Here is a 12,941-nt window from a genome sequence, read left to right as displayed (position 1 = left end):
CCAGTCTCTCACTGTGTGGGGTATAACTGTAAATAACCCCAGTCTCTCACTGTGTGGGGTATAACTGTAAATAACCTCAGTCTCTCACTATGTGAGGTATAACTGTAAATAACCCCAGTCTCTCACTGTGTGGGGTATAACTGTAAATAACCCCAGTCTCTCACTGTGGGGTATAACTGTAAATAACCCCAGTCTCTCACTGTGTGGGGTATAACTGTAAATAACCCCAGTATCTCACTGTGTGGGGTATAACTGTAAATAACCTCAGTCTCTCACTGTGTGGGGTATAACTGTAAATAACCCCAGTCTCTCACTGTGTGGGGTATAACTGTAAATAACCTCAGTCTCTCACTGTGTGGGGTATAACTGTAAATAACCCCAGTCTCTCACTGTATGAGGTATAACTGTAAATAACCCCAGTCTCTCACTGTGGGGTATAACTGTAAATAACCCCAGTCTCTCACTGTGTGGGGTATAACTGTAAATAACCTCAGTCTCTCACTGTGGGGTATAACTGTAAATAACCCCAGTCTCTCACTGTGTGGGGTATAACTGTAAATAACCTCAGTCTCTCACTGTGGGGTATAACTGTAAATAACCTCAGTCTCTCACTGTGTGAGGTATAACTGTAAATAACCCCAGTCTCTCACTGTGTGGGGTATAACTGTAAATAACCCCAGTCTCTCACTGTGTGGGGTATAACTGTAAATAACCCCAGTCTCTCACTATGTGAGGTATAACTGTAAATAACCCCAGTCTCTCACTGTGTGGGGTATAACTGTAAATAACCCCAGTCTCTCACTATGTGAGGTATAACTGTAAATAACCCCAGTCTCTCACTATGTGAGGTATAACTGTAAATAACCCCAGTCTCTCACTGTGTGGGGTATAACTGTAAATAACCCCAGTCTCTCACTGTGTGGGGTATAACTGTAAATAACCCCAGTCTCTCACTATGTGAGGTATAACTGTAAATAACCCCAGTCTCTCACTATGTGAGGTATAACTGTAAATAACCCCAGTCTCTCACTGTGTGGGGTATAACTGTAAATAACCCCAGTCTCTCACTATGTGAGGTATAACTGTAAATAACCCCAGTCTCTCACTATGTGGGGTATAACTGTAAATAACCCCAGTCTATCACTATGTGGGGTATAACTGTAAATAACCCCAGTCTCTCACTGTGTGGGTTATAACTGTAAATAACCCCAGTCTCTCACTGTGTGGGTTATAACTGTAAATAACCTCAGTCTCTCACTGTATGAGGTATAACTGTAAATAACCCCAGTCTCTCACTGTGTGGGGTATAACTGTAAATAACCCCAGTCTCACTGTGTGGGGAATAACTGTAAATAACCTCAGTCTCTCACTATGTGGGGTATAACTGTAAATAACCCCAGTCTCTCACTGTGTGGGGTATAACTGTAAATAACCCCAGTCTCTCACTGTGTGGGGTATAACTGTAAATAACCCCAGTCTCTCACTGTGTTGGTTGTAACCCCATGCGGACCATTGCGGGAAATGCGGAGGCAGTGAGGCCACTTTCTCACCGGTCAGCCTGAGCTCCTGGAGACTCCGGAGGGGTTGGATGGATGCCCTTTGCAGTGTTCGCAGGGAATTGCTGCTCAGGTCCAGCAAGGCCAGCGAGGAGAGCCCGACGAAAGCTTGGTCATCCAAGGACTCCAGATTGTTCTCCTGGAGATGCAGCTCCTGTAACCTCTGAAAAATAAACGTAGAATCATTGAAGAAACTATCATCAGGTTTTTCAAAAGCCGAGTCGTCATTCAGCGCTGCTTCCTTATTTACTTCAATGTCCCGTTGACCGTGATGTTCGCACCATGGACTCCGCCCTCTGCCATTTGCCCTTTACCCTTCACCCTTCACCCTCCCCCATTCACCCTCTGTACTTCACCCTCCGCCATTCGCGCTTGGCTTCTGCCCTCTGCCCTCCGCCCTTCACCCTCCGCCATTCGCCCTCTGCCCTCTCCCCTGCCCTTCACCCTCCGCCATTCGCCCTCTGCCCTTTGCCTTCTGCCATTCGCCCTCTGCCCTCCGCCCTTCGCCCTCTGCCCTCCGCCAGTCGCCCTCTGCCCCTCACCATCTGCCATTCGCTCCCCGCAGCGCGAGAGCGGAGCGGCACATGAGGATAAAGGACGGTGGCAGCGACTGGGAGCGGTGGCAGGTCGGGAGGCCAGCATCGCGAGAACAGACTGGCGCAGGAGGATAAAGGGTGATGGCAGCAATCGGGAGCGGCGGCAGATCATGAGGCCAGCATCACAAGAGTGGAGAGGCGCAGAAGGATGAAGGGCGGCAGTCTGGAGGAGACCAGCTGGTGCAGAGGCAGAAAGTAAACAAAGAAGTAAAAAGAAATCGAAGTGTGATGTCACAGCCAAGCGGGTAAGTGATTGGCTGGTGGATTGGTGAGTATTTAATCTTTTTCTTCTTTTTATTTCCTTATCAGTCGGTAACCTTTGGCATTGCTGCCAAATTCAGTTAATTTAAGGGTTAAGTCATGACAGGAGAGCCCAGACAATGTCATGCTCTCCCTGTGCTAGCTGGGAAGTCAGGGACCCTTCCAGTGTGCAGGAAGTGTGTCAAGCTGCAGCTCCTGACAGACCGCATTGCGGCACTGGAGCTGCGCATGGACTCACTCTGGAGCATCCGCGATGCTGAGAATGTCGTGAATCGTATGTTTAGTCAGTTGGTCACACCGCAGGTAAAGGTTATGCAGGCAGATAGGGAATGGGTGACCATCAGGCAGAGCAGTGGAAGGAAGGTAGTGCAGGGGTCCCCTGCGGTCATCTCACTCCAAAACAGATACCCAGTTTTTGGTACTGTTGGGGGAGATGATTCACCAGGGGAAGGCAGCAGCAGCCAAGTTCATGGCACCATGGGTGGTTCTGCTGCACAGGAGGGCAGGAAAAAGAGTGGGAGAGCTATAATGTAGGGAATTCTATTGTAAGGGGACCAGCTAGGCGTTTCTGCGGCCGCAATCGAGACTCCTGGATGGTATGTTGCCTCCCTAGTGCAAGGGTCAAGGATGTCTCGGAGCAGCTGCAGGGCATTCTGGAGGGGGAGGGTGAACAGCCAGTTGTTGTCATGCATATAGGTACCAACGATATAGGTCAAAAACGGGATGAGGTCCTACAAGCTGAATTTAGGGAGCTAGGAGTTCAATTAAAAAGTGTGACCTCAAAGGTAGTAATCTCAGGATTGAAACATAGAAACATAGAAAATAGGTGCAGGAGTAGGCCATTCGGCCCTTCGAGCCTGCACCGCCGTTCAATGAGTTCATGGCTGAACATGCAACTTCAGTACGCCATTCCCCTTGATTCCCCCCAGTAGTAAGGACTACATCTAACTCCTTTTTGAATATCTCCTTTTGAACATCTAACTCCTTTTTGCTACCAGTGCCACATGCTAGTCAGAGTAGAAGTAGTAGGATAGTTAAAATGAATATGTGGCTTGAGGAATGGTGCAAGAGGGAAGGATTCAAATTCCTGGGGCATTGGAACCGGTTCTGGGGGAGGTGGGACCAGTACAAACCGGACGGTCTGCACCTGGGCAGGACTGGAACCAATGTCCTAGGCGGAGTGTTTGCTAGTGCTGTTGAGGAGGGGTTAAACTAATATGGCAGGGGGATGGGAATCTATGCAGGGAGACAGATGGAAGTAAAATGGGGGCAGAAGCAAAAGGTAGAAAGGAGATGAAGAAAAGTGGAGAGCAGAGAAATCAAAGGCAAAAATCAAAAATGGCCACATTACGACATAATTCTAAAAGGACAAAGAGTGTTAAAAAAACAAGACTGAAGGCTCTGTGTCTCAATGCGAGGAGCATTCGTAATAAGGTGGATGAATTAACTGCGCAGATAGCTGTTAACGGATATGATGTAATTAGGATTACGGAGACATGGCTCCAGGGTGACCAAGACTGGGAACTCAACATCCAGTGGTATTTAATATTCAGGAATGATCGACAGAAAGGAAAAGGAGGTGGGGTAGTGTTGGTGGCTGAAGAGGAGATTAACACAATAGAAAGGAAGGATATTAGCTTGGATGATATGGGTAGAGCTGCGGAACACTAAAGGGCAGAAAACGTTAGTGGGAGTTGTGTACAGACCACCAAACAGTGGTAGTGAGGTTGGGGATGGCATCAAACAGGAAATTAGGGATGCGTGCAATAAAGGTACAGCAATTATCATGGGTGACTTTAATCTACATATAGATTGGGCTAACCAAACTGGTAGCAATACAGTGGAGGACGATTTCCTGGAGTGTATAAGGTATGGTTTTATAGACCAATATGTCGAGGAACCAACTAGAGAGCAGGCCATCCTGGACTGGGTCTTGTGTAATGAGAGAGGATTAATTAGCAATCTTGTTGTGCGAGGCCCCTTGGGGAAGAGTGACCATAATATGGTAGAATTCTTCATTAAGATGGAGAGTGACAAAGTTAATTCAGAGACTAGGGTCCTGAACTTAAAGAAAGGTAACTTCGATGGTATGAGACGTGAATTGGCTAGAATAGACTGGCGAATGACACTTAAAGGTTGACGGTGGATAGGCAATGGCAGACTATCACATGGATGAACTTCAACAATTGTACATCCCTGTCTGCCGTAAAAATAAAATGGAGAAGGTGGCTCAACCATGGCTAACAAGGGAAATTAGGGATAGTGTTAAATCTATGGAAGAGGCATATAAATTGGCCAGAAAAAGCAGCAAACCTGAGGACTGGGAGAAATTTAGAATTCAGCAGAAGAGGACAAAGGGTTTAATTAGAAGGGAACTTAAGTTGCAGGGAATTTAAAAACTGACTGCAAAAGTTTCTATAGATATGTGAAGAGAAAACGATTAGTGAAGACAAATGTAGGTCCCTTGCAGTCAGAATCAGGTGAATTTATAATGGGGAACAAAGAAATGGCAGACCAATTGAACAAATACTTTGGCTCTGTCTTCACCAAGGAAGACACAAATAACCTTCTGGAAATACGAGGGGACCGAGGGTCTAGTGAGAAGGAGGAACTGAAGGAAATCCTTAATAGTTAGGAAATTGTGTTAGGGAAATTGATGGGATTGAAGGCCGATAAATCCCCAGAGCCTGATAGTCTGCATCCCAGAGTACTTAAGGAAGTGGCCCTAGAAATAGTGGATGCATTGGTGGTCATTTTCCAACATTCTATAGACTCTGGATCAGTTCCTATGGATTGAAGGGTAGCTAATGTAACCCCACTTTTTAAAAAAGGAGGGAGAAAGAAAACAGGGAATTATAGAGCGGTTATCCTTACATCGGTAGTGGGGAAAATGTTGGAATCAATTATTAAAGATGTAATAGCAGCGCAGTTGAAAAGCAGTGACAGGATTGGTCCAAGTCAGCATGGATTTATGAAACAGAAATCATGCTTGACAAATCTTCTAGAATTTTTTGAGGATGTAACTAGTCGAGTGGACAAGGGAGAACCAGTGAATGTGGTGTGGTTGGACTTTCAAAAGGCTTTTGACAAGGTCCCACACAAGAGAATAGTGCGCAAAATTAAAGCACATGGTATTGGGGGTAATGGATTGACATGGATAGAGGACTGGTTGGCAGACAGGAAGCATAGAGTAGGAATAAACAGGTCATTTTCAGAATGGCAGGCAGTGACGAGTGGGGTACTGCAAGGTTCAGTGCTGGGACCCCAGCTATTGACAATATACATTAATGATCTGAACAAAGTAATTTAATGTAATATCTCCAAGTTTGCAGATGACACTAAGCTGGGTGGCAGTGTGAGCTGTGAGGAGGATGCTAAGAGGCTGCAGGGTGACTTGGACAGGTTAGGTGAATGGACAAATGCATGGCAGATGCAGTATAATGTAGATAAATGTGAGGTTATCCACTTTGGTGGCAAAAACAGGAAGGCAGAATATTATCTGAATGGTGACAGATTAGGAAAAGGGGAAGTGCAACGAGACCTGGGTATCATGGTACATCAGTCATTGAAAGTTGGCATGCAGGTATAACAGGCGGTGAAGAAGGCAAATGGTATGTTGGCCTTCATAGCGAGGGGATTTGAGTATAGGAGCAGGGAGGTCTTACTGCAGTTGTACAGGGCCTTCGTAGGCCACACCTTGAATATTGTGTATAGTTTTGGTCTCCTAATCTGAGGAAGGACATTCTTGCTATTGAGGGAGTGCAGCGAAGGTTCACCAGACTGATTCCCGGGATGGCGGGACTGACATATGGATCGACTAGGCTTATATTCACTGGAATTTAGAAGAATGAGAGGGGATCTCATAGAAACTTATAAAATACTGACGGGATTGGACAGGTTAGATGCAGGAATAATGTTCCCGATGTTGGGGAAGTCCAGAACCAGGGGTCACAGTCTAAGGGTAAGGGGTAAGACATTTAGGACCGAGATGAGGAGAATCTTCTTCACTCAGAGAATTGTGAACCTGTGGAATTCTCTACCACAGAAAGTTGTTGAGGCCAGTTTCGTTAGATATATTCAAAAGGGAGTTAGATGTGGCCCTTGCGGCTAAGGGATCAAGAGGTCTGGAGAGAAAGCAGGAAAGGGGTACTGAGTGAATGATCAGCCATGATCTTATTGAATGGTGGTGCAGACTCGAAGGGCCGAATGGCCCACTCCTGCACCTATTTTGTATGTTTCTATGTTTCTATGCCCTTCGCTCTCTGCCCTTCGCCCTCTGCCCTTTGCCATCCGCCCTTCGCCCTTCTCTCAGGTTTCTCAACACAAATGCAGGTCATGAAATGAGGCATGTCAAAAACAACTTTTTTTAACTCTCTGTTCACTTTTTCTTTGTCAGAACAGTCCTAACACCAGAATATCTACTTTGCTCCCGGACTCCATCAGGTGTCTCACCTGCTAATTGTCTCTCCCTTTCTGGGGATGTGGCTGATTGTCCCTCCATCCAGTTCCAGGCAACTCCCCTTCCCCCTCCCCACCGCCCACCAGTACCCACTCCCCCCCTCCCCCATTGCCCACACGCCCCCAGTGCCCACTCTCCCCCCCTCAGAGCCCACACTCCTACCCCTCACAGTGCCCACTTTCCCCCCAGTGCCCTCTCCCCCCAGAGCCCACTCTCCCCCGTGTCCCCTCCCCTGTGCCCTCCCCCTCCAGTACCCACTCCCCCCCATACCTTCTTCCCCATCAGTGCTCTCTCCCCTCCCCCCATGCCCTCCCCCCCCCAGTACCCACTCCCTCCCCAGTACCCTCTCCCCCACAGTACCCACACCCTCCCCCCCCCCGTGCTCTCCCCCCTCTCAGTGCCCACTTGCAACCATGCCCACTCTCCTTCCCCCTCACTGTACCCTTCCCCCCCCCCGTGTCCTCTCCCTCAGTACCCACTCTCTCTCCCCCCCACCCACCCAGTACCCACTCTCCCCCCCCCACCCACCCAGTACCCACTCTCCCCCCCCACCCACCCAGTACCCACTCTCCCCCCCTCACCCACCCAGTACCCACTCTCCCCCCCCCACCCACCCAGTACCCACTCTCCCCCCCCACCCACCCAGTACCCACTCTCCCCCCCCACCCACCCACCCAGTACCCACTCTCCCCCCCCCACCCACCCAGTACCCACTCTCCCCCCCACCCACCCACCCAGTACCCACTCTCCCCCCCACCCACCCAGTACCCACTCTCCCCCCCCTCACCCACCCAGTACCCACTCTCCCCCCCCCACCCACCCAGTACCCACTCTCCCCCCCCCACCCACCCAGTACCCACTCTCCCCCCCACCCACCCACCCAGTACCCACTCTCCCCCCCCCCCACCCACCCAGTACCCACTCTCCCCCCACCCACCCACCCAGTACCCACTCTCCCCCCCCACCCACCCAGTACCCACTCTCCCCCCCCTCACCCACCCAGTACCCACTCTCCCCCCCCCCACCCACCCAGTACCCACTCTCCCCCCCCACCCACCCAGTACCCACTCTCCCCCCCACCCACCCACCCAGTACCCACTCTCCCCCCCCCCCACCCAGTACCCACTCTCTCCCCCCCACCCACCCACCCAGTACCCACTCTCCCCCCCACCCACCCAGTACCCACTTTCCCCCCACCCGTGCCCTCCCCCCCAAGTACCCACTCTCCCACCCCCCCCCCCAGGGCCCCCCTCCGCTCCGCATGCTGTACCTGAAGACCATGAAAGGTGAAGTCTGCCAGCTGTGTGATGCGGTTTCCTGCCAGGTACAAGACCCGAAGGTGATCCAACCCTTCAAAGACGCTGTGGTTGAGCTGGCGGATGCGATTGCCGTTCAGTGCCAGCTCCACCAGTGAGCGTTGCCGGGACAGGGCGCCAGGCTCGATGGTGCTGAGGCTGTTGTTCTGAATGTAGAGGTTCTGCAGTTTGGTGAGATGGGCAAAGTCCTGCTGGCTGATGCAAGTGATGTCATTGTCTTGCAGGAATAGCGTCTGAGGGAATCAAACCAAAAACACAATTAGCTGCTGAGGCCGACAGAGAAAGAGCAGGGAGCAGGCAGGAAAACATCACTGGCAAGCAGACAAAGCACAGGAGAGAAGGAAGAACAGAGCACAGGGCAAACCCCGCAGTGACAGAGTACGGCAGCAGCAGGGAGACAGCATGAAACAGACGGGGACAGAGCAGGAAACAAGCAGAGAAACAACATGAAACAAGCACATCAATTACAGAACAGAAAGGGACAGAACGTGAACATAGCAGAGAAACAGCATCTAACAGAGAGAGTCTGCACAGGATAGGCAGAGAGAGAGAGAGAGGATGTAACAGGGAGAGTCTGCACAGGACAGGCAGAGAGAGAGAGAGAGAGAGGATGTAACAGGGAGAGTCTGTGCATGGGACAGGCAGAGAGAGAGGATGTAACAGAGAGAGTCTGTGCATGGGACAGGCAGAGAGAGAGAGAGGATGTAACAGGGAGAGTCTGTGCATGGGACAGGCAGAGAGAGAGAGAGAGGATGCAACAGGGAGAGTCTGTGCATGGGACAGGCAGAGAGAGAGGATGTAACAGAGAGAGTCTGTGCATGGGACAGGCAGAGAGAGAGAGAGAGAGGATGTAACAGGGAGAGTCTGTGCATGGGACAGGCAGAGAGAGAGAGGATGTAACAGGGAGAGTCTGCACAGGACAGGCAGAGAGAGAGAGAGAGGATGTAACAGGGAGAGTCTGCACAGGACAGGCAGAGAGAGAGAGAGAGGATGTAACAGGGAGAGTCTGTACATGGGGCAGGCAGAGAGAGAGAGAGAGAGGATGTAACAGGGAGAGTCTGCACAGGACAGGCAGAGAGAGAGAGAGAGAGAGGATGTAACAGGGAGAGTCTGTGCATGGGACAGGCAGAGAGAGAGAGAGAGAGGATGTAACAGGGAGAGTCTGCACAGGACAGGCAGAGAGAGAGGATGTAACAGGGAGAGTCTGTGCATGGGACAGGCAGAGAGAGAGAGGATGTAACAGGGAGAGTCTGCACAGGACAGGCAGAGAGAGAGAGAGGTTGTAACAGGGAGAGTCTGTGCATGGGGCAGGCAGAGAGAGAGAGAGAGGATGTAACAGGGAGAGTCTGTGCATGGGACAGGCAGAGAGAGAGAGAGAGGATGTAACAGGGAGAGTCTGTGCATGAGGCAGGCAGACAGAGAGAGAGAGGTTGTAACAGGGAGAGTCTGTGCATGGGGCAGGCAGAGAGAGAGAGAGAGGATGTAACAGGGAGAGTCTGTGCATGAGGCAGGCAGACAGAGAGAGAGAGAGGATGTAACAGGGAGAGTCTGTGCATGGGACAGGCAGAGAGAGAGAGAGGTTGTAACAGGGAGAGTCTGTGCATGGGACAGGCAGAGAGAGAGAGAGGATGCAACAGAGAGAGTCTGCACAGGACAGGCAGAGAGAGAGGATGTAACAGGGAGAGTCTGTGCATGAGGCAGGCAGAGAGAGAGAGAGGATGCAACAGGGAGAGTCTGTGCATGGGACAGGCAGAGAGAGAGGATGTAACAGAGAGAGTCTGTGCATGGGACAGGCAGAGAGAGAGAGAGAGGATGTAACAGAGAGAGTCTGTGCATGGGACAGGCAGAGAGAGAGGATGTAACAGAGAGAGTCTGTGCATGGGACAGGCAGAGAGAGAGGATGTAACAGAGAGAGTCTGTGCATGGGACAGGCAGAGAGAGAGAGAGAGGATGCAACAGGGAGAGTCTGTGCATGGGACAGGCAGAGAGAGAGGATGTAACAGAGAGAGTCTGTGCATGGGACAGGCAGAGAGAGAGAGAGAGGATGCAACAGGGAGAGTCTGCACAGGACAGGCAGAGAGAGAGAGAGAGGATGTAACAGGGAGAGTCTGTGCATGGAATAGGCAAGGACAAAGCACACAACATAAAATATTGCTCCAACATCAAATCTGCAGTCAGAGAATTTGTTTTATGTTCATCAATGTGAAGGATGTCAGAGTGGAAATGGAATATTTTCAATCTTTTTACCCCAAGCAAAGGTTCAGTTTGAGTAATGGTACAATATCCTGGAATCCCCAACTGAACATCACCTTCACCACATGGACTGCAACGGTTTAAGGAGAAGGCCCATCACCTCCTTCTCAGGGCAACTAAGAATGGGTGATGAATGCAGCCTTGCCAACATCACCCCATGAAAAAATAAAAATAAATCAATACATTTTCTTTCACTCTTTGCTAACAATGGCTGGATAGATGGATTTGGATCTCATAGAAACATACCAATTTACAGCACGGAAGGAGGCCATTTCGGCCCATCGTGTCCATGCCGGCCACCAAGAGGCTATCCAGCCTAATCCCACTTTCCAGCTCTTGGTCTGTAGCCCTGCAGGTTACAACATTTCAGGTGCACATCCAAGTACTTTTTAAATGTGGTGAGTGTTTCTGCCTCTACCACCCTTTCAGGCAGTGAGTTCCAGACCCCCACCACCCTCTGAGTGAAAAAAGTGCCCCTCATATCTCCTCTATACCTCCCCCTAATCTATGACCCCTGGTTGTTGACCCCTCTGCCAAGGGAAACAGGTCCTTCCTATCCACTCTATCTAGGCCCCTCATAATTTTATACATCTCAATCAGGTCTCCCCTCAGCCTCCTCTATTCCAAAGAAAACACACCCAACATCTCCAATCTTTCCTCATCGCCAAAATTCTCCAGTCCAGGCAACATTTGGAGACCAGTCAGCAGTGGTGTCCTGCAGGGGTCAGTGTCAGGACCGTAGCTCTTCACTATTTTTATTAATGACCTGTATGTAGGTTTCGGAGGCATGATCTTCACATTTACAGATGATACTAAGATCTGTGCAAGTATTAGGACCGTAGACGATGCTTGTTTGCTTCAGGCGGGTCTTAATCTGTTGAGAGACTGGGCTCATGACTGGAAAATGATGTGTAACTTAGATGAGTGCCGTATTATTCATGTGGGCAGGGCAAATGCTCAACATTCATACACCCTCCAGGGAAAGGCATTAAAGAAGGTGGAGATAGAAAGAGATTTGGGCATTCTAGTGCATACATCTTTAAAGGTACACGAGCAATGCCGTGCAGCGATAGCTAGAGCCAATATGGTATATACATAGGACAGTTAAATATAAGACGAGGCGTATTATTTTGTCCTTGTCCAAGACCTTAGTCAGTTCACACTTGGAATACTGTGTCCATGGTGGGTGATATTAAGGCTCTGGAAAGGGTGCAGAGGAGGGCTACAAGACTAATTCGCAATTTAAAGCATCTTAGTTATCAAGATAGGCTAAAAGAGTCAGGACTCCACAATTTAGAGAAGTATAGTCTTAGAGGTGATCTGATTGAGATACTAAAGGGAATAGATGGTTTTCCAGTTTGTTCCAATTAAATAGGTTAGGCAGGATCAGGGGTCACAAATTTAAGTTGTGTAATATCTCCAAGTTTGCAGATGACACTAAGCTGGGTAGCAATGTGAGCTGCGAGGAGGATGCTATGAGGCTGCAGAGTGACTTGGACAGGTTAGGTGAATGGGCAAATGCATGGCAGATGCAGTATAGTGTGGATTAAATGTGAGATTATCCACTTTGGTGGCAAAACCAGGAAGGCAGATTATTATCTTCATGGTGACAGATTAGGAAAAGGGGAGGTGCAACGAGACCTGGGTGTCATGGTACATCAGTCACTGAAGGTAAGCATGCAGGTACAGCAGGCAGTGGAGAAGGCAAATGGCATGCTGGCCTTCATAGTGAGAGGATTTGAGTATAGGAGCAGGGAGGTCTTACTGCAGTTGTACAGAGCCTTGGTGAGACCACACTTTGAGTATTGCAGTTTTGGTCTCCTAATCCGAGGAAGGACATTCTTGCTATTGAGGGAGTTCAGTGAAGGTTCACCAGACTGATTCCCGGGATGGCAGGACTGACATATGAAGAAAGACTGGATCGACTAGGCTTATATTCACTGGAATTTAGAAGAATGAGAGGGGATCTCATAGAAACATATAAAATTCTGACGGGATTGGACAGGTTAGATGCGGGAAGAATGTTCCCAATGTTGGGGAAGTCTAGAACCAGGGGTAACAGTCTAAGAATAAGGGGTAAGCCATTTAGGACCGAGATGAGGAGAAACTTCTTCACTCAGAGAATTGTGAACCTGTGGAATTCTCTACCACAGAAAGTTGTTGAGGCCAGTTCGTTAGATATATTCAAAAGGGAGTTAGATGTGTCCTTTACAGCTAAAGGGATCAAGGGGTATGGAGAGAAAGCAGGAATGGGGTACTGAGGTGAATGATCAGCCATGATCTTATTGAATGGCGGTGCAGGCTCGAAGGGCCGAATGGCCCACTCCTGCACCTATTTTCTATGTTTCTATGTTTCTATGTAAGGCCAGATCTAGGTTAGACGTTAGGAGGTGGCTCTTTTCCCACCGAATAGTAGACCTCTGTAACAGGCTGCAGTCTCATGCGGTAAATGCTGATTCGCTGAATTCCTTCAAGTAAGAGCTGGTTCTGATTGTGGCTG

At 49.5% G+C, this 12,941-nt stretch overlaps 1 protein-coding gene across 1 annotated transcript in view; it reads right to left on the bottom strand.

Moving 5' to 3' along the window:
• lrrc24 (leucine rich repeat containing 24) overlaps positions 1–12,941 on the bottom strand; it is a 273,036-nt gene that overhangs the window by 233,418 nt on the left and 26,677 nt on the right. The window contains exons 4-5 of the mRNA XM_070880255.1: positions 8,143–8,421; positions 1,551–1,719 (exon numbers count right to left, since the gene is read on the bottom strand). Coding sequence (XP_070736356.1) covers positions 1,551–1,719; positions 8,143–8,421 — 448 coding nt within the window. The remainder of the gene's footprint in view (positions 1–1,550; positions 1,720–8,142; positions 8,422–12,941) is intronic.

This window comes from Pristiophorus japonicus, chromosome 5 (genome assembly GCF_044704955.1).
Source record: "Pristiophorus japonicus isolate sPriJap1 chromosome 5, sPriJap1.hap1, whole genome shotgun sequence".
NCBI classification, from domain to species: domain Eukaryota; kingdom Metazoa; phylum Chordata; class Chondrichthyes; family Pristiophoridae; genus Pristiophorus; species Pristiophorus japonicus.
The sequence above is the reverse complement of the archived record's forward strand: the minus strand, read 5'-3'. Positions and strand labels throughout refer to the sequence as shown.